This window comes from Rhineura floridana, chromosome 22 (genome assembly GCF_030035675.1).
Source record: "Rhineura floridana isolate rRhiFlo1 chromosome 22, rRhiFlo1.hap2, whole genome shotgun sequence".
Taxonomy (NCBI): domain Eukaryota; kingdom Metazoa; phylum Chordata; class Lepidosauria; order Squamata; family Rhineuridae; genus Rhineura; species Rhineura floridana.
The window spans coordinates 14,410,493-14,432,612 of record NC_084501.1 but is presented as its reverse complement, the minus strand read 5'-3'; the positions used below and the strand labels follow the sequence as shown (position 1 = coordinate 14,432,612).

The 22,120-nt window shown below is 43.0% G+C and overlaps 1 protein-coding gene and 2 long non-coding RNA genes across 3 annotated transcripts; 1 reads left to right on the top strand and 2 right to left on the bottom strand.

Moving 5' to 3' along the window:
- Positions 1-221: 221 nt before the first annotated feature.
- LOC133374734 (uncharacterized) lies at positions 222-4,731 on the bottom strand. Its single transcript, XR_009759954.1, has 2 exons — positions 4,661-4,731; positions 222-2,311 (listed from the first exon to the last, which is right to left on the bottom strand). It is a non-coding gene; the product is annotated as an uncharacterized LOC133374734 (long non-coding RNA).
- A 4,005-nt stretch (positions 4,732-8,736) lies between these two features.
- Positions 8,737-11,628, top strand: LOC133374820 (uncharacterized). The gene is made up of 2 exons (XR_009759997.1): positions 8,737-8,787; positions 10,533-11,628. It is a non-coding gene; the product is annotated as an uncharacterized LOC133374820 (long non-coding RNA).
- A 7,319-nt stretch (positions 11,629-18,947) lies between these two features.
- On the bottom strand, positions 18,948-21,860 carry LOC133374865 (uncharacterized). Its single transcript, XM_061606149.1, has 2 exons — positions 21,814-21,860; positions 18,948-20,051 (listed from the first exon to the last, which is right to left on the bottom strand). Exon 2 carries the CDS (start codon positions 20,027-20,029, stop codon positions 19,361-19,363), a length of 669 nt encoding a protein of 222 aa, XP_061462133.1. The 5' UTR covers positions 20,030-20,051; positions 21,814-21,860; the 3' UTR covers positions 18,948-19,360.
- Positions 21,861-22,120: the final 260 nt, after the last annotated feature.

Below are 22,120 nucleotides of genomic sequence, written 5' to 3'. Positions count from 1 at the left end.
CCCTTAACATTGGGAAAATGAGAAACTGAGGGAAACCAAAACTAACATATTTGCCCATCTGTACTGGTTGCAGTGCTGGCCTCCCATGTTCTAGGGAACACGTATTGCTCCAAGAGGGGAAAACAAACATTTATTTCCACCGCCAAAATTATGATTTCTTTGGTGTTGAATCTGAAACAAGTTAATTTTGGAAATAATAATAATAGAGCAGAAGACAAATATTTCCATGCAGTAAAGTAGATTTTATTGGGAAAGAAACATGAAGGAAATAGACTGAGCCCACTTGCAGTTTCAGCGGCACATCAAGCAGAGAAATGAACAGCCGCTGTTTTTTTTCTTTAATGAATTAAGCAGGATAGAGTTATGACAACAAAATATCAGAATAGAACCAGAGGTCCTGGTCTTTATTTGCGTTCCCAGCCCATGGCCCCATGGCCACTTCTTACATGAATATATAGTCCTTGTGGAGACAAAATTAGAGTTGTGAACAGCCAGAAAAAAATGGGAAAATAAATCAATCCCCCCCTATCTATCTATCTATCTATCTATCTATCTATCTATCTATCTATCTATCTATCTATCTATCTATCTATCTATCTATCTAAAAGAAGAAAAAGGGGGGAACATTTTTCCAGACCTTCACATCTCAAGACAAAATGTGTGCAGATTTGCAGCTGTGTCTGGAGAAAAATGGATTATGGGTTCTACACTTGGACTTGTAACTCACCAAGTTCAGCTCAGAATAGGCCCAGTAAAACGAATGGACTTAAGGTAGTCCTGTCTATTAATTTCAGTGACTCTACCCTGAATATGATTGATGATGGATTCAACCCAATGTTGTTGTTGCTGCTGCTGCTGCTAAATATGTTATCATTCCAAAAGGCAGTAGCAAATATCATCCAATAGCCTTGGGGTTCTTAGGGGTAAGGGTATCCTCCAAATGAGTCCATCCATGGATCTACAGAACTACATTTTTTTCACATGATGATAATGATCACTGCAAGAGAGCCTATTCCTTGGAAGACATTACCCATCATGCATCTGTGATACGATCATCTATCACATCCTAATGGTAGAAATCCAAGGAATGAACCATGAGCTGAAAAGAGCTGAGTAAGGATGAACAATGAGTTGTCTATCCCTAATATTGTGAGAACATTGATATTCTTCCTTTGAAGGGTGTTTTGATAAAAAAAATCACACCAAACAGAACCCCTGATGAACAGAGCTAGCATAAAAGCTGACAAAGGAATTTGTGTCTGACAAGGAGAGGCAGAATCTTACAACCCTGGGACTGGGTGTCAAGGGTGCTAAGTAGTCACAGAAAAGGGTAGACCTTTGATAGAATTTTGAAAGCTCAGAACTTTTGATACCAAACACCCATAAACTACCTTAGATGGATCTGTGAAAACTCAGCAGTTTTGATAACTGATAATACATAAGCTTAGCCATGAATCCGGACCATAATTTTCAATTCCTGACGTGGTCATATAGCAGAGAAGTTGTCCCGTGGTGATTTAGCAAGGATGGCAAGAAGGATTGCAGGACTGTACACTAACTGGGACATAGGAGGGCTGGCAACTGCTCACTGGATAGATGGGCCCACTCGGAATGACACAGGTTTGGTGGCAAGCAGGCTTGCAGCTGCTATCTGGAATGACAGGCCCACATGGAACGGCACAGGGTTGGACACAGGAGGGGTGGCAACTGCTAACTGGAATGACAGGCCCACACGGAACGGCACAGGGTTGGACACAGGAGGGCTGGCAGCTGCTAACTGGAACGACAGGCCCACATGGAACAGCACAGGGTTGGACACAGGAGGGCTGGCAGCTGCTAACTGGAATGACAGGCCCACATGGATTGGCACAGGATTGGACTGAGGAGGGTTGGCAGCTGCTAACTTTAATGGTGGGCCCACATGGAATGGCACAGGGTTGGACACAGGAGGGCTGGCAGCTGCTAACTGGAATGACAGGCCCACACGGACTGGCACAGGATTGGACAGAGGAGGGCTGGCAGCTGCTAACTTTAATGCTGGGCCCACACGGAACAGCACAGGATTGGACAGAGGACGGCTGGCAGCTGCTAACTGGAATGACAGGCCCACACGGAACAGCACAGGATTGGACAGAGCAGGGCTGGCAGCTGCTCACTGGAATGGTGGGTCCACAAGGAACACAGCTGGATGGGATGCTGCAAGACTTGACTCCATAGGACTGGTCACACAGCAGAGTGATGGGCTCAAAAGGGGTGGCACCGAATGGAAAGGCATAAGTGAACACCATTCTTGGAAAGGATGGAGGTTAGCCTGAAAAAAAGGAAAGAATGAATAAACCTGTGGATGTGAAATGAGATCTAAACAACAACAAAAAACCCTAAAATTTAAGCAGAAACACTTCTCCCCACAGATGCTCAGTTCTGAGTTGGAAGCAGGAGTGGGGAAGTAATTTGTTTTAGTTCATGTTGAAAGGTGAATCTACCTAATTTGCATTTTCTGGTGCAAAGTGCAAAGTGAAACACAGCCATTTTTTGAAATTCAATGCCATTCTCCAGCCAAATACCGCGTCTCAGAAATGTGTGCTTTCGGGTAAATTGTGCATAAAAATGTATAGAGTAGCAAAAGCAGCATGCAAAAAGAAGTCATTTTATCCAGGGAAACTGCAAAAATGCAAACAATAGGAGACATTCTCACCAAGATAATAATGAACTTTCATGAAGACTTTTTTAAAAAACAAAATGTACACTGGAAATGTAAAGAACTGAACTGAAGATTGGAAAAGCAGATTCAACCATCCCTAGTTAGAAGTAGTGCCAAGTCTCTTTGTTTAAATGAAGAAATGCAAGTAGAGTATGACTTTCTAATAGAGTGACCATCCCAATATTTTTTGGAGCAGCTTGTCCCTGAATCTGCTGCTAATCATCCAGCTGTTGACAAGGGTGTTGCCTAGTCAAACCAAAGGTGCCTTCACCCAACGGGGTGAGGTAAATGAAACATTGGTTGTACAAACAAACCAAAGACTATTGTTCTGAGAAGATCAAAGGTCTTGTCTGCATGGCTGTTTGTTGTTTTGTTTGGGGAAGAAATGAATCATCTCAATTTGGCCATTTCCCATTTAACTGATGTCCCCTCCAGCACCAAACATGATGGTGCTGAGATAACAAGGCCAAAATTCCAGACAAAGGGGCTTCCAGCACAAACCTAGGTGTGTCTCCTCAGAGGTAAGTTGCTCTGAGTTCAGTGGGACATCCTCCCAAGTTAGTATATAGGTGGGATGGGGAACCAAGGTGAGTTTGGCCACTTCATTGTACAGTTTTAAGCAAATGCTGAAGACACACTGCTTTACCCTGACCATTGACACCTGAGTCTGTTTTCTTAGGACTCATCCTCTTTTGTGATTTCTTTGATTGCTTTTGTTTGGAATCCTGTATTGTAAAATTGTTGTAACCTGCCCTGGACCTTTGGGTGAAGAGTGGATAATAATATTAATAACATTACTATTAATATTTGAATAATAGAGACCCCACTCAAGAATTCTTGAGTCTTGGAAGGTACCAGAAACTTTCTATTTGGGAGTCACAGCAGAACAGTCTTTATAATATATGCTATTAATCCATATCTTGCACACTGCGACTAATACAATGCATTCTGTCTCATAAACATCCTCTTAGAGATGTTTTCAGTGTTTAATATTAATTCATAGGAGAATTGGCCAGGTTATTGCCAGCCATTCAAAACATGTTACTAAGGTATTTCCTGTTCTGTACATTGTTAATGTTCTAAAGCAGACTTCTCAGACCTGTTGATTTAGCAGTTACTATCTTGGCTGTATGCCCAACCTTCCTGGAGAAGGGCAATTCTGAAGGTAGGCAATTTCAAACTGTTTTACTGTTTGCCTCTTGTACTTACAGCAAACATCTTACACTAGTTCAAAAATACTAAAGCATCTTCTAATCAAATCTAAGCATGTTAAATGTTTTCAGCACATGATATGCATATTGTAAGCCATTATCTGGACCTTCCCATTAGTGGTATTTGAATTCTCATCCAAACGCCAGTTTAAATACTTTTCAGCTGTGTTCCTCAAAGGTTTTACAAAATAAACCCTACCCAGTGGTCTTGATGAGCTTAAGTCCATTGATTTGAATGGATCTACACTCAGTAAGATCTGGTTGGATACCATCCCCAGCCTTCTTTTTGGACAGCAGGCAAAGTCATCTACAAAATGAGCTGTGACCTTGTCCTACTGCTAACTCAGACCCAAACAGTGGCAATTGTTCATGAACCTGCTGGTGTCGATCACTCTCGGAGGGGGGGGACCCCATAAAATGAATTTAATTTTCAGAACTGTAAGAACATATGAAGAGCCCTGCTGGATCAGGCCCAAGGGGGCCCATCTAGTCCAGCATCCTGTTCTCATAGTGGCCAGCTAGATGTCCCAGTGGAAAGCCCACAAAGGGGACTGAATGCAACAGCAACTCTCCTCTCCAGCAGTGTCCAGCAACTGGTGTTCAGAAACTCATACTGTAGGTAGAACATAGCCATTGGGGTTAGGAGATGGTCTGCTCAAGTTACAGATTTAAGTTGTTTTACAAACACCACTACTATCCCCACTTCACATTCTACTAGATGATGCTATAATAATCAAAACCAACTTACCGGAGCTATCTGATAAAGAGAAGTCAGGAACAGGTGAGAGAAGCTGTTGGAAAGAGCCAAGCAATGAGAGAGCTTCTATATAAGTTCACAAGTACCCTGAGGGATGCCCCTGGCCATATAATCCAACATTCATTATATGTCTCATAAGCCAAATAACTACATGGGCAAGCCCATGTCTTTTGTGACCTCCACCCCTTCCTAATCCTCTTGCAGATTCCACCCTGTTTTCCCTTTCATTGGAGAATATTGCACAGTCAGCTAGGATGTTCCGTTTCATGTTGCTTCCATCAGAGACCATTAAATTAAAGATGAATTGCATTACCTGTTGATCTTCAGGGTCATCTGGGTGCCATGGGCACCCTCAGAAGCACCCCTTTCTGGAGACTGAATTCTGCTGGTTTCTCTTCTGCAATTTGAGCCAGTAGGGCCTGGGTGAGCTAGGTCGAGGGCCTTGTACAGGCATATCTCCAGCTCACCAAGAGTGAGGGACATCTGCAAGAACAGGCTTGGAAAAATCAAAGATCCACCAAATCCAAACTTGCTCATCTCAGTGGGACATCAGGGTTTTTTTTATTTATTAAATTTATTCCCCGCCCTTCCGACTAGTAGGATTTTTGATTGTGCTGTAAATTCTACTAAGAATAGACCAACTGAAATTAACAGACCACAGTTAGTCATGCTCATTGATTTCAGTGAGTCTTCTCAGGAGATGACAAACATTGTGTACAACCTACAGTTAGGAGCATTGGAAACTGATTTTTACTGAGTCAGACTATTGGTCCACCTAGCTTAAAATTGTCTATTTTGACTGGCAGGTTTCAGGCAGGAAAGTTTTCCCATCTCTACCTGGAGATGCCATCACAGATTGGACCTGGGACCTTTTCCATGCAAGGTGGATGCTCTACCACTGAGCTAGGGCCCTTACTTATGTTAGTAAATGGTCTCAAAGATCATCTAGCCCACCACACACCCAGTTCAAAAAGCTCACTGCTCTGGTTCTCCTGATAGGTGGTCATCCACCCCTGATGGATTTGCTGGGTCACCAATAACTTTTATAAGTTATTACATGGATATATAGGATTTAAATATTCTTATGAATCATACCCAGTTGAGATGATTGTCCGCTATGAAGGAAAGGAAGAAGAGTCATTTTGATTTTGGGGGGATGCCTTTGCAAACTTTCCAGATGGCAACCTCAAGTGGAACCAGCTTCAACAGCTAGATTCTGGGTATTAAAAGGTGGGCCCAATACCTATGATATAGGGCAGATCCCTGAACCTGAACTAACATTTGCAGGAAGGGATTCTGAGGAACTGAGACAAATAGTGGTAACAAGAGAGGAAGTTCTAGGCTTAATGGACAATATAAAAACTGACAAATCACCGGGCCCGGATGGCATCCACCTGAGAGTTCTCAAAGAACTCAAATGTGAAATTGCTGATCTGCTAACTAAAATATGTAACTTGTCCCTGGGTCCTCCTCCGTGCCTCAGGACTGGAAAGTGGCAAATGTAACGCCAATCTTCAAAAAGGGATCCAGAGGGGATCCCGGAAATTACAGGCCAGTTAGCTTAACTTCTGTCCCTGGAAAACTGGTAGAAAGTATTATTAAAGCTAGATTAACTAAGCACATAGAAGAAGAAGCCTTGCTGAAGCAGAGCCAGCATGGCTTCTGCAAGGGAAAGTCCTGTCTCAGTAACCTACTAGAATTCTTTGAGAGTGTCAACAAGCATATAGATAGAGGTGATCCAGTGGACATAGTGTACTTAGACTTTCAAAAAGCGTTTGACAAGGTACCTCACCAAAGGCTTCTGAGGAAGCTTAGCAGTCATGGAATAAGAGGAGAGGTCCTCTTGTGGATAAGGAATTGGTTAAGAAGCAGAAAGCAGAGAGTAGGAATCAACGGACAGTTCTCCCAATGGAGGGCTGTAGAAAGTGGAGTCCCTCAAGGATCGGTATTGGGACCTGTACTTTTCAACTTGTTCATTAATGACCTAGAATTAGGAGTGAGCAGTGAAGTGGCCAAGTTTGCTGACGACACTAAATTGTTCAGGGTTGTTAAAACAAAAAGGGATTGTGAAGAGCTCCAAAAAGATCTCTCCAAACTGAGTGAATGGGCGGAAAAATGGCAAATGCAATTCAATATAAACAAGTGTAAAATTATGCATATTGGAGCAAAAACTCTTAATTTCACATATACGCTCATGGGGTCTGAACTGGCAGTGACCGACCAGGAGAGAGACCTCAGGATTGTAGTGGACAGCACAATGAAAACGTCGACCCAGTGTTCGGCAGCTGTGAAAAAGGCAAATTCCATGCTAGCGATAATTAGGAAAGGTATTGAAAATAAAACAGCCGATATCATCATGCCGTTGTATAAATCTATGGTGCGGCCGCATTTGGAATACTGTGTACAGTTCTGGTCGCCTCATCTCAAAAAGGATATTATAGAGTTGGAAAAGGTTCAGAAGAGGGCAACCAGAATAATCAAGGGGATGGAGCGACTCCCTTACGAGGAAAGGTTGCAGCATTTGGGGCTTTTTAGTTTAGAGAAAAGGCGGGTCAGAGGAGACATGATAGAAGTGTATAAAATTATGCATGGCATTGAGAAAGTGGATAGAGAAAAGTTCTTCTCCCTTTCTCATAATACTAGAACTCGTGGACATTCAAAGAAGCTGAATGTTGGAAGATTCAGGACAGACAAAAGGAAGTACTTCTTTACTCAGCGCATAGTTAAACTATGGAATTTGCTCCCACAAGATGCAGTAATGGCCACCAGCTTGGACAGCTTTAAAAGAAGATTAGACAAATTCATGGAGGACAGGGCTATCAATGGCTACTAGCCATGATGGCTGTGCTGTGCCACCCTAGTCAGAGGCAGCATGCTTCTGAAAACCAGTTGCCGGAAGCCTCAGGAGGGGAGAGTGTTCTTGCACTCGGGTCCTGCTTGCGGGCTTCCCCCAGGCACCTGGTTGGCCACTGTGAGAACAGGATGCTGGACTAGATGGGCCACTGGCCTGATCCAGCAGGCTCTTCTTATGTTCTTATGTTCTTATGTTCTTATCATTCAGGGCCGTGAAAATCCAGTGAAATATATTGGCTTGTATTTAAGAGGTTGGAAAGAGGTTCACACCCCACAGAAGAAAGACAGCACTTAGCTGGGGTTCATATTCAATATTAGCCCTACTCAGAGTAGATCCATTAAAAGTAATGCATGTGGCTAATTTAGGATAATTCCAATGGAGTTCCTCTCAGTTAGGCATGAAGGAGAAATTGGATTCAATTCACATATGTAGCCAAATCTATCAAATTCACACTTTCCAAAATAATATGAGAACTGAAATACAGCCATCTTCCAAAATAGGCATGTATCCAAATTTTTCAGAGCACTTCTCCCACCAATGTTTACAATCAAAACATATGTTAGTGAACTGTGTGCATAGAATAAGCATGTGAGTAAAAACAACATATGAAAATGCATGATGTTAGGAGCGATTGCTTGCAGAAACGTGCACATTAGCCAAAATTGCATTAGTCACAAACGTTGTGTCAGGAGAAATTTGCACAAAAATGCTGAAGAATGTTCATGAGCCCGAATTGTCACAGAAATGTGGAGATCTGAGTTTAACGTTGGAACTGGGAAACTGAGAGAACCGAAACTGGCAGATTCTTCCATCCCTGCTCTAAGGAGAACCCTGTTGGATGCAACCTGTTGTACAAAACGCCCCTTTCAAAATGAACTCCCAGTAACCTGAAGGACAGGGCATAGCAATTGTATTGTACAGCTGGTGCCCAAGTCATCCTGAAGAAAATAACCCTTGTGATCTACCTTTAAAATTAATGGACTTCTTCCAGAAGAAAGGAACTGCTATGACCTACTTAGATTTGCAATCTTCTTTAATGAAAGGGTGGAATATGCAAACCCAAATAAACAGGATTTGGAAGGATTATCAAAAAAAGCAGAGCAGGCCTGTGATTGGAGATATTTGATGTACAGCAAGTGGTACCCTTGGGGGCCAAAGCTGCCTTCAGGCTTCTAGCAAATGTGTATAAAAGCTCTCAGCCTTACTCGACCACTCCAACAGCCTCTTTCACCTCCTGTTGACATCTCTCCATCAGTTGTCGGCGGTAAGTTGGATTTATCTCAATGTTAGTTGCATTTAATGAAGTGGGGGGGGGATTTCTAAAGCAATTGTCATCTAGTGCTTGTTCTTACCCTTCCATAAAATTAGCTGTACATTTATTTCATTAGCTAATTTCAGTATTGGTGTGCACACCCCAGTATCTGAACAGTGAGAATTTTCCACTTTGCTCAGGGTTTGGTTTCTTTGGAATGAAGGTCAGAGGAGACTGCAGTGTCTTATAGAATACATGGTTTATATTTGCACATATATGCAGCCTGAGCTTGAGATGGAGAGATTTACAGCATAAATGGTTCAAAAGTTCTTGATCCCCAAGGCCTACAGCTTTGGGGTCCCTTCAGACATACAGTGAGTCTCTCTGTGTGTTTTCACTCACCAGCTTTTCCTCAGACTGACACTAAAACAAATTACTCCTTAAGTCCAGCATGAGGGGGCTTCTAGCCAGGGGATGGCGGGAGGAGGGTCTCTGTCCAGGCTGATCTTTACAAATGTTACAGATGATAGACCTGGCTGAATCCATTAACTTATGAATTGAACTAGTCTAACTAGTAAAGCAGGTTTATTCCTTTGCACAACCTTCCAGGTAAAAGATCACAGGCTTGGAGAGGACCCAAAGAAATCATCCATCACAACCCTCAACCCCATAACAATATTTTTAGGGCACCTTTCATGGTTTGCCCTCCCTTACTTAGGTTTTACAATTGTTTGAAAGTCAGCCACATTGAAAGCTTTGGGGGCGGGTTGGGGAGCAAGAAAAATATGTAACAGAAGTGCATAACAATTATGCATGAAGTGGAAAAAGTGCATAGATAGGAGTAGTGATGGGGTAAAATTTCGATTCAGATCTCCTTTAAAGGCAAGTCTATCAAATCCACACTTTCCAAAACAATATGAGAACCAAACCACAGTTATCATTTGAAATTTGCACTTGCCTGAATATTGTGATGCAGTTCTTTAAAAAATATACATATATTGGGGGAAAGGGTGTATAAAGATGAATATACCAGTGAAAAAATAACATGCAAAAATACATAATATTAGGAGAAATGGCTTGCAAAATATAGACATTAGTCAAAACCACAGACAAAGTTGTTCATTGGGAGAAATTAGTACTAAAATGAAGAAGGAATTTCACGAGGATTAAAAAAAGCTGTTGCAGAAACCTGGAGAACAGAATTTAAGATTGGCAAAACCAGAAGCGGAGAGAAGTGAAATTGACAGATTCTTCCTTACCTGTAGAGAGGTTTTTCTCCCTCTCTCCTAATACTAGAGCCCAAGTGGATCATCCAACAAGCTGAATGTTGGAAGATTCAAGATAGAAGGGGGGGGGAAGGAGTTCCTGATTCGGATTGCTTTTTAACCCCACAAGGTGGAGTGACTTCTACCAACATGGTTGCCTTTAGAACAGGATTACACAGATTCACAAAGAATAAGCCTCTCCCAGGCTACTAGCTACAGTGACTATGTTCTGCCTCCACTGTTGTAGCCAGTTATGGGCCTCTGAATACCAGCTGCTTGGAGTCCCAAGTGGGGAGATCCTCTTTTGCACAGAAGGCTTGCCTGCGGGCTTCCAAGAAGAGGCATCTGGTTAGGCACTGTGACAAGATGCTAGGCTAGGTGGGCCTTTGGGGTCCGATACAGAAGGGCTTTCATGTTGGAAATACATGCTTAAAAAAAGTTCAGTTCACATTTACAGGTGTTCACTTCATGTTCTGCCCACCTCTGTTTCAGGCTAACCTCCATCCTCTCCACCATGGCATCCTGCTGTCTCCCATCCGGCACCATCCCATGTGTTCCAATAAGGTGTAGCCCACGCCCCAGCCCATCTTGTGCCTATCCATGTGGGCCTATCTTTCCAGTGAGCAGTTCCCAGCCCTCTAGACGCCAAACCTATCAATGCAGACCCCTTGCACCCTTGTGTGTCCAGCCTAGCAGTGGCCAGTCTTCTTCTGGTCCAACCTGTGCCATTCCATGTGGGCCCATCTATCCAGTGAGCAGTGGCCAGTCTTCTTCTGGTCCAACCTGTGCCATTCCGTGTGGGCCCATCTATCCGGTGAGCAGTGGCCAGTCTTCTTCTGGTCCAACCTGTGCCATTCCGTGTGGGCCCATCTATCCAGTGAGCAGCGGCCAGTCTTCTTCTGGTCCAACCTATGCCATTCCGTGTGGGCCCATCTATCCAGTGAGCAGTGGCCAGTCTTCTTCTGGTCCAACCTGTGCCATTCCGTGTGGGCCCATCTATCCGGTGAGCAGTGGCCAGTCTTCTTCTGGTCCAACCTGTGCCATTCCGTGTGGGCCCATCTATCCAGTGAGCAGTGGCCAATCTTCCTCCCCTCCAGTGAGCAGCTGTCAGCCTTGCTATGTCCCAATTTGTATCGAGCCCTGTGCTCCTTGTCGTTTCCCTTGCTAAACCACCAAGAAACATCTCCCCTGGTACGCGGTCATGTTGAGAATTGAAAATGATGGAACGAATTCATGGCTAAGCTGATGGGGACTGGGTACCCAAAGCGCTGAGCATTCACACTTCTAACTGAGGCTCTGTAGTTTCAGCACCTGCGCATCATCTTTGGCGCTCAGTCCCTGCTTTAATGTTCTTTGACCCTGCCACTTCTGAAGGATCCCTTTTGCTACATTTCACAATTGCTCTGTTTAATCAGGGAGACATGACACATTGTTGTCAATTTCATCTCTGAGGGTTGCTATCAGCTGTGTTCCCCAATGCTAATCATAGATTCAACCTGCTGTTCACTCCTCTTCCTTGTTTTTGTTATGATGTCTTTGTGTTCTCATTCTGTTTGCACTAAATAAAGTCATCTCTGCTGCAAAGAAAGATTTGTTTCCCTGGTCTTTTTTTAAACATTTTTTTAAAAAAATCAGCACTCATCAAGACCGAACTCTGGGGAATAGATTACTGCAGAGTTCGGCAACCTGCGTGTCCCCTGCCCAAGTGCTGTTGGACTGCAATTTATGTATTTATCTATAAATATTTACATACCACTATTCACTAGAAAAATAAAGTCAGTTTACAACAAATAAATATACAATAAAACCAAATTTAAAAAATTAGATTTCAGAAATCATTCACTACCTATTGGAAAATTATTTCTTCTAATTTGCCTGCATAAGCCTGGTGACATAGAAAAGTTTTCTGTAGGCATCTAAAGGTTAGAAGAGAAGGTGCTTGCTGTGTTTCTATTGGCAGAGCATTCCACAGGTCTGAGCAGATGACACAAAAGGTTAAATTTCTTGTATTTATTCATTATTAAATTTGTATCCCGCCTTTCCTCCAAGAAAGGGCCCAAGGCAGCAAACAAAAATACTAGAAGTGTTTTAAAATTTCTTAAAAACAAAAAACTTTAAAACAAAACATCTTTAAAAAAAAATCTTAAAAACCAGTTCCATCACAGATGCAAACTGGGATGAGGTCTCTAAAAAGGCTTATTGAAAGAGGAAGGTCTTCAGTAGACACTGAAAAAATAACAGAGATTGCACCACAGAGATTTCACCTGTCTAATATTTAAGCGGAGTGCATTCCAAAGTGTGGATGCCACAATACTAAGGGTCCACTTCCTAAGTTGTGCAGAATGGGCCTCCTGATGAGACAGTAACTCTGGAGGCAGCCACCAATGATCTTGAAGATGATTGTGGTGATCAAGCTGGAATATAAGGGTTCAGGTGGCCCCTCAGCTACTCTAGACCTGTTTAGGGCTTTGTAAATTAATTCAAGGGCCTTGAACCTGGCTTAGTAGTGGATGGGCAACCAATGCAGATGTTTTAATAATGGTGTCACATGTAGTTGACCATGTGTCCACATCATCAGTCTAGCTACCACATTCTTCACCAGCTGCAGCTTCCGAACCAAGCCCAAGGGCTGCCCCATATGGAGCAATTGCAGTAATTCCCATCATCTCTGACCATTGGTCACACTTTCTAGAACTGATGGGACCTGGAGCCCAACAACATGGGAACAGAGGAAGCTGCCTTCTACTAAATCAGAACATTGGCCCACCTAGCTCAGAATTGTCTACATTACTGACTGCAGCTCTCCAGGATTTCAGACAGGGGTCTCTCCTAGCCCTACCCAGAGATGCCAATGATTGACGATGGGACTTTCTGCAAGCAAGGCTATATAGCATTTCTACCTCATAGTTAAACTATGGGATTCACTCCCACTAGAGACAGTGATGGCTACTGTTGGGAACGTGCCTGTCACTGGGGATTGTCCTTCCTGACACCCTACACATGGTTCAGGAAATCCCCACCCAGCGGGACCCATGCCTCAGCCTGGGTCAGATATGCTCTCTGCCCCACAAGCTTCAGCCTTTCCACCTTTTGTACCCCCAAAAAAGGTGATCACTGGTGCGTCCTGTTGGCACAATAAGATGCAGGTAGAGAAACTTGAATAGGACCCTGATATGGTAGCACACATCACCAGGCAGACACACAGGAATTTCAATGAACCAAATAGCTTTATTCAAATACAAGATGTTAAATAGATTGATATATAGCATCTTCCCTACCTGTCCTACCCCCTCCAACACAAGTGTAATCCACTTTTTTCGACCCAGCTCACTCCCACTACACATCTTCCCTCTTTCCACTCTAAATGCCTGCAACAAAACACTCCTAACTGTCAAACCAACTGTCTTTTATTCAAACCTCCCTTAGAACACTCACTCACACACCTCCTCCCACCTGGCAGTCTTACATCACTCATATTCCCAGGCATTCCATTAACTCCTTGAAACCAGTAACACATTTAACAGTTCCCAACAAGTAGTTTCATTACCACTCCCCCCTTCAAATAAATCCAAAGAATGGAGCTTGATCCCACCAAGGTCAGTCTGGAGGATTTTCAGGAGAGTCCCAACGTTCAGTTTGTCTTAATCTTTCCCAGAATTGTCCTTCATGTTAAAGTCCTTAATGCCAAAGTCCTTGAGGCAAGATGATCATCCTTCCATGGAAACCAAACCCACCCCCAAACCCAACCAGTACCTTCGTCCAGTGTTGCTTGAAGAGTCTCACTTGATTGAAGAACTAGCAATCTCTCTCCTGGACAACCCATCAGCGACAGCATTCTCCTTACCAGGCACATGCTGGGTGTCTGCTTTTTATTTCTGCAGCTTTCAGGACCACTGTTGCAGCAGCTGGTTCTGGTTCTTCATGGTTTGAAACAACCTCGGAGCCCAATGATCAGTCTGGATGATGAAACTCTGTCCCCAATGTATGGCTGGATCTTTTCAAGTGCCCAGGTGACAGCTAAGTAATCCTTCTGAAGATGTTCCAGATGGTCCTCCAAGGCTGTCCTATAAATGGCTATGTCGTCTACGTAAGCCAGGGTGAAATCTGACATGCCACAGAGCACTTCATTAGCCAGTCTTTGAAAGGATGCAGGACTATTTGATAAGCCAAAAGGGAGCACCGTGAACCCATGAAGCTTATATCCATTCATTCCTGCTGGCAAAGTTGTTGTTTTATTTTTAAAGTTAGTTTTTAAAAAGTGAATGAAAGAAACAAGCTAGGTTAGGCTTCCCCTTGTCAAAGGGCTGTAGCTCAGGAGTAGAACATGTGCTTTGCTTGCAGAAGGTCCCAGGTTCACCCCTTGGCATCTTCAGGTAGGGCTAGGAGAGACTCCTGCCTGAAATCCTGGAGAGCCACTGCCACACAGTGCAGACACTATTAACTTAGATGGACTAATGGTCTGACTCAGCATAAAGAATCTTCCCAAGATCATTTGGATTGTGACTCCCATCATTGTCTTTGACCTTTGGCCTTGCTGTTTGGGGCTGATGGGAGTTGGAACAACAACAAATTATGGAAGGCACCGCTCATGGAAGGCTAAGTTCTATATTTGTTGAGCCCCAGCTCTCTCGCGAGGCCCCGGGAGGGAGGAGGCATGAGTTTCAGGTTCCCCAGTAGCCAGAAGGCATGGAGGAGCCAGTAGTTGTTGAGTCTCCTCAAGACCATGGGGAAGGGAGTGGGTTTGATGTTGTGCCAGTTCCCATGGATGGCGCTGCCTCCAAAGAGGACAGCACGCAGCCCCCAGATGTGCCAGGAGAGCCGTTGGGCGATGTTTCAGAGCGCGCATTGACTCCCCCTTTTCCAGGCAGCTCTCAGGATGTGCTGAACGCTTCTCCGCCCCCTGACCTTGAGCTTGGCAAGAAGGAGACGGTTCTTTTGGATGAGCCTTTGGAAGCACACACCCCTTCACCTCTCTTTCGATGGCTGGAGAAATGGATAGGGCAGAGGGAGGGCTTGCGAAGGAGTCAGAGATCATGGTCCAAGACTTTTCTTGCTTAAGACTGCAGCTCCCGGATTTGGGGTGCTGAGTCAACTTACTCCATACGCTCCAGAGCATGTGTAGAGTTTAGCTAGGGAATTGTAGTGAGTTAGCATAGGGAGTTCTATGAAGCATACTGCCTTTGATGTAACCATTACTCTAATAAAACAAGATTTGATTTCACCTTCGCCTCCGTCTCCTGGCTCTTGCCCTGAGCAGGACAATTTTTAAATCAGAGGTCTTAATGTTTTGCTTGTATTAGAGGTGAGAATGAGAAGCAACTGAAACTTATACTTCCAATAACAAAAATGCAAGTCTCGGCAACAATGTTATTTTGTAACTGTTCCTGTCTTATCAACCCCCTGCTGGGCTTGCCTTGAAATTCCTTATTCATTCATTCATTCATACATACATACATACATTCATTATTTGATTTATATCCCGCCCTTCCTCCCAGCAGGAGGCAGCCAGACTGCTTATGGAGGCACAACCAACCACATGTGATGATGGAGAATTTTTCTCCTGTGGGATCTTTTGCTGGAGGTCCTTGAAGAAATTGGAAGACACAGGCTTGAAGCAAAACGGTAGGCCATATGCAGGGTCAGCCTCTCAGAAACATCCAGGAGAGACTGCACTGAGTCACTGTGTGCAAGCTCTTTTAAGCAGTACAGATACAGCATGAGACATTCATTCACCAATCCCATAAGTTCCTACACACATAACGTAACAATTCTTCCCTCCTGCAATATTTCAAACCAATCAGATAATTTTATTAAAATGAGTATATGTATAATCATAATTTGCAACCACTTCCCATCCCATTGCCCTGCTGTCTTCTTTGACTAATGTCAGTCTGTCCCCTTGACTAATATTTCCAATATTCCACTGTCTCCTTGACCGACGTTACCACTATTCTTCTGTCTCACATTACTAATGGTTTTAGGACAATTGAGACACTTCATTCTACTTATTGTGAGTGGGCCTTCACACATATTTTCATGGTTTCTGATCGGCCAAGCTGACCTAGAGACATCTGGGAACATTAAAAACATCCCTTTATTAATACCACAATGCCAGGATTCCTAACTTTAAAAATACATAGCTTATGAGGGAGGATTATATTTAAACACAGGGCTACATATGGAGACCACCCAGTCTAGGGAAGACAGTGGGGCTGATTCTGGCCACCCAACGTCTCTCAGCCTGAAAGGAACAGACAAAGCAAGCCACCTTAAAGTACTTATTTACCATGAGTACCCACTTTAAAAAGTTGTATCCCATTTATCAAAAGTGAAAAAACAACACACCAAGCATTTTAAAATGTGTGCTACAGCTCAAAATTCCTCTCGTTCCTACTTTGGAAGAGTTACAAAATATTCCGCTAGTTGGCATTCTTGCTCTACAAAATCAAGGATAGAATATATGTCATTGTTATCAATTTCACTTAAAGTCAGTTTCTCAGGATAAAACAGTTAAAAATATATCAATCATGGATGATAGGCTCCCCTTGCTTAGAACAATGAGGTCGTGAATCAAAGTTTATCATACACACAGGTCTACTTGTTTCATTCTTATGGGTTGGGCAGTGCAAACTGAATTTGCTTTCCCTATGATCCCAAGGCCTATGGCCTTTTGCTTAATTCTTTTAGCTCCTTGTGATTTTATTATATAAACCTATACCTTCTAATATAATAACCTATGTTTATATGTGTGAATATATAAAACATCTCCATTAGTGACACCATGGTTAAAACGTCTGCACTGGTTGCACATGCAAGCCAGGTTCAAGGTGCATGAATTAAATTACACACCCCTAAACAGTTTAGGTCTGGGGTACCTGAGGGGCCACGTGAACCCTTATATTCCAGCTCAGTCACCAAGATCATCTGTAGGAGTGCAGGTAGCCCAGAACACTACCAAGGCAGTCTTTCATTTTGTCTATACAAAGGGGGGCCAATATATCCCAGCAGCCATCCAGGTATTTAAGGCTAAAATCTTGCCTCAGTTACTGTACGGTGTTCCAGTTTGGATCCAGGGATTTAATCCAGCTGTGGAAAGTGCCCTTTCAAAATTCCTGAGATCTCTATTTGGAATGCCAAGGTGTGTCACAGCTGTGGGCTTATGTCTCGAGGCCAGCCTTGTTTCTATAGAATGCGCTGAATGCTACTCTGCTTTTAGATATTGGCTTAAGGTTGTCTTCAGCGATCCTTCTTTAGGCTATTTAAACCTTCTTTTGAAAGACATTTACACCAGTTCTTGGTCTTCATTTTTTATTGTCAAACTACATTCATTAGGTTTTTCTTTTGATTTTATCCTTACACAAAATTTTAGGACAGCTAAATTCATTTTAGACCAATGAATTAGGGATATTGACTTTCAACTTTCTGTATCAAATGCTTGCAAAATATGCTCTCCTACCCATTTGGTCTGAATTTCCAGTTCCCCAAATGTGCTAACTATTTGGAGAATCTGACTATTCCTAAGTACCGGCATGTATTCTCCAGAGCCAGGTTTAATTGTCTCCCCTCGGCTCTCTTGGAAGGGCAATACCAAGGTGTCCCTTATGCAGACCGGCTGTGTCCTTGTGGTGACGAAGTTGAAACATTGACTCACGTCTTTTTTGTATGCAATTTTTATAGGGAGGATTGTGATAGACTACTTGGCCCAATTATGAGGAACTTTCCTGGCAGGCCATTGGTCTGGTTTTTGAAATATTTCCTAACTGATTTTAATACGTCTACAACAGAGACAGTGGCTAAATTCCTCTTCTCTGACCAAAGGAGTCACAAGAGGATTCTTCTCTCTTAACTGCTATTTCTCTTATGTTGTACTTTTATATTTCTGTATCTTAACTATTCTGATGTTTTATTGATTATTTTATTTGAATGGGTCTGTGACCATATATTAATAAACAAACAACAACATCTGTAGGAGCATTGGTGGCTGCCTCCGGAGTTGGTGAGGCTCATTTAACATCTAGGCCAAATTCAAAATTCTAGTTTTGGTGTACAAAACCCTGCACCATTTGGACCAGGAAACCTTAAAAATTTGTCTTACCCCTTATATACCCAGTCAACCACTACTGTCTGAAGGTGAGGGCCTCCTGCAGATACCATCTCATCAGGAGGCCCTTTCCGCACAACTTAGGAAGTGGATCTTTAGTGTTGCAGCAGTGAAACTTTGGAATTCCCTTCCCTTAAATATTAGACAGGCGCCATCTCTGTTACCTTTTTGGTCCTACTGAAGACCTTCCTCTTTCAACAAGCCTTTTAAGTAGAGACCTCATCCCAGTCTGCGTCTGTGCTGGAACTGCTTTTTAAGATGTTATTTAAAGATGTTTTGAATTCTTCTGCTTTGAACATGTTTTAAAGTGCTTTTAGTGTTTTTATTTGCCGCCCTTGGTCTTTCTGGGAGGAAAGGTGGGATATAAAGTAATAATAAATAAATATAAGAAATTGAGCCTTTCCTGTCATCTGTTCAGTCCTGTGGAGTGCTCTGAGAATAGAGACACAGCAGGCACCTTCTCATCTAACTTTTAGATGCCTAAAGGAAACTTTTCTACATCACCAGGCTTATGCAGACAATTTAGAAGATGTCATTTTCCCATAGGTAGTGAATGATTCTGACATTTAACTTTTTAAATATGATTGTATCACATATTTATTTATGTTGTAAACCACCTTGATTTTTTTCTAGTGAATACTAGTATGTAAATATTTTATAGATAAATACATAAATTGCAGTCCAACAGCACCTGGGCAGAGGACACACAGGTTGCCAATCTCTGCAGTAATCTATTCCCCAGAGTTGGGTCTTTATGCGTGCTGAATTTTCAAGCAAGGGTATGAAAAGAAACCAGGAGACAAATCTTTCTTTGCACCAGAGCAGACTTTATTAAGATCGAACAGATTGAGAACACAAAGACACCATACCAAAAATGATGAAGAGGAATTAACAGCAGTGAATCGAATCTATGACTAGCATTGGGGAACATAGACTATGGCAACCGCCACAGGTTAAATTGAGAATGATGTCTCCATGCTTAAACAGTGATGTTGAAAGCTAGCAAAAGGGATCGTTTTGAAGCGACAGGGTCAAGGGACATTAAAGCAGGGACTGAGCGCCAAGATGCTGTGCAGCCGCAGAAACCACAGAGCCTCAGTTAGAACAGTGAACTCTCCGCACTTTGGGAACACAGTCCCCATCAGCTTAGCCATGAATCCGTACCATCACTTTAAATTATCAATGCGATTGTGTACGAGGGGAGTTTTTCCTTGGTGGTTTAGCAAGGGAGACGACAAGGAGTGCAGGGCTCGATACGAATTGGGATATAGCGAGGCTGGCCACTGCTCACTGGAGAGGAGGAAGACTGGCCACTGCTCACCGGATAGATGGGCCCACATGGAATGGCACAGGTTGGACCAGAAGAAGACTGGCCGCTGCTCACTGGATAGATGGGCCCACACGGAATGGCATAGGTTGGACCAGAAGAAGACTGGCTGCTGCTCACTGGATAGATGGGCCCACACGGAATGGCATAGGTTGGACCAGAAGAAGACTGGCCGCTGCTCACTGGATAGATGGGCCCACACGGAATGGCACAGGTTGGACCAGAAGAAGACTGGCCGCTGCTCACTGGATAGATGGGCCCACATGGAATGGCATAGGTTGGACCAGAAGAAGACTGGCCACTGCTCACTGGATAGATGGGCCCACACGGAATGGCACAGGTTGGACCAGAAGAAGACTGGCTGCTGCTCACTGGATAGATGGGCCCACACGGAATGGCACAGGTTGGAACAGAAGAAGACTGGCCGCTTCTAGGTTGGACACATAGGGGTGCAAGAGGTCCACATGGATAGGCACAAGATGGGCTGGGGGGTGGGCTACTCCTTATTGGAATTACAGGTCGACATGGGATGGTGCAAGATGGGAGACAGCAGGATGCCATGGTGGAGAAGATGGAGGTTAGCCTGTAACAGAGATGTGCAGAACATGAAGGGATACACCTGTGCATGTGAGCTGAACATTTTTTAAAGCATGTATTCCCAACATGAAAGCCCTTCTATACAAAGCCCTACCTAGACTAGCATCTTGTCACATTGGCTAACCAGATGCCTCTTCTGTGCAAAAGCGGCTCTCCCCACTTGTGATTCCCAGCAGCTGATATTTATGGTATTCATAACTGCCTCCAACAGCGGGGTTAGAACATAGCCACTGCAGCTAGTAGCCGGGGACAGCCTTATTCTTTGTGAATCTGTATAATCCTTTTCTAAAGGCACCCATGTTGGTAGACCTTGCTACACCTTGTGGGGTTAAAAACAATCCAAATTGGAATTCCTTTCCCCCTCTCCTCCATCATGAATCTTCCAACATCCAGCTTCATTGAATGATCCACTTGGGCTCTAGTATTAGCAGAGAGGGAGAAAAACGTATCTACAGGGATATACTAATCTGTCAATTTCACTTCTCTCCACTTCTGGTTTTGCCAGTCTTAAATTCTGTTCACCTGGTTTCTGCAGCAGCTTTTTTAATCCTCATGACATTTCTCCTTCATTTTAGTGCAAGTTTCTCCTAATGAACATCTTTGTCTGCAGTTTTGACTAATGTGTATATTTTTGCAAGTGATTTCTCCCAATATAATGCATTTTTGCATGTTATTTTTTTGCTAGTATATTCATCTTTATACACCCTTTTCCCCAATATATGTATATTTTTTAAAGAACTGCATCACAATATTCAGCTAAGTGCAACTTTCAAAGGATAGCTGTGTTTTGGTCCTCATATTGTTTTGGAAAATGTGAATTTGATAGATTTGCCTATAAGGAGCTCTGAATTGATATTCTACCCCATTACTACTACTTCCTATTCACTTTCTCCACTCTGTGTATATTTTGATACACTTCTGTTCTGTCTGTTTCTTGCTCCCCATCCCACCCCAAAGCTCTCAATGTGGTTACTTTTATACAATCATAAAATCTAAGTAAGGTAGGGCAAACCCTGAAAGGTGACCTAAAAATATTGTTATGGGATTGAGTGTTGTGATGGATGATTTCTTTGGGTCCTCTCCAAACCTGCGATCTTGTATCTGGAAGCATGTACTAAGGAAGAAACCTGCCTTACTAGTCAGATTATTTACATTCTTAAGTTAATGATTTCAGCCAGGTCTATCAAGATCTTTCATTAACATGCATAAGGATCAGCCAAGAAAGCAATGTGGCCCATAAGAACTTTTTCAAGAGAGAGGGACTTCTCCTGCCATCCCCTGTCTAGCAGCCACACCTGATGGACTTAAGGAGTAGTTTGTTTTAGTGTCAGTCTGAGGAAAAGCTGGCGAGTGAAAATGGAGAGACTCGCTCTATGTTTGAAGGGATCCCAAAGCTATAGACCTTGAGGATCAAGATATTATGAACCATTTATGCTGTGAACCACTCCATTTCAAGCTCAGGCTGTATATATGTGTAAATATAAACCATATATCCTATAAGACACCGCAGTCTCCTCTGACCTTCATTGCAAAGAAACCCAACCCTGGGTGAAGCGCAGGAACCCCTGGAAATCTCTCACTACTAAGAGACTAGGGTGTGCACAACAATATTGGAACTAGATAATGAAATAAATAAATGTACAGTTAATCTAGAGAAGTTTAAGAACAAGCACTAGATGACAACTGCTTTACAAATCCCACCTCACACTCCATTAGAGGCAACTAATATTGAGATAAATCCAACTTACCGCCAACAACTGATGGAGAGATGTCAACAGGAGGTGAAAGAAGCTGTTGGAAGTGTCAAGCAATGTGGAGAGCTTTTATACCCATTTGCTAGGAGCCTGAAGGCTAACTTTGCCCCTGAGGCTACCATTTGCTGTACAAATATCTCCAGTCACAGGCCTGCTTAGCATTTTTTATATATATAATCCTTCTAAATCCTGTTTATTTGGGTGTGCTGATTCCACCCTTTCATTAAAGAAGATTGCAAATCTAAGTAGGTAATGGCAGGTCTTTTTTTCTGGAAGCAGACCATTAATTTTAAAGGTAGAT

What these genes read in the sequence shown, in the direction of transcription:
- LOC133374865 (XM_061606149.1), bottom strand. Translation starts at nt 20,029, where the DNA reads ATGGCATCCTGCTGTCTCCCATCTTGCACCATCCCATGTCGACCTGTA.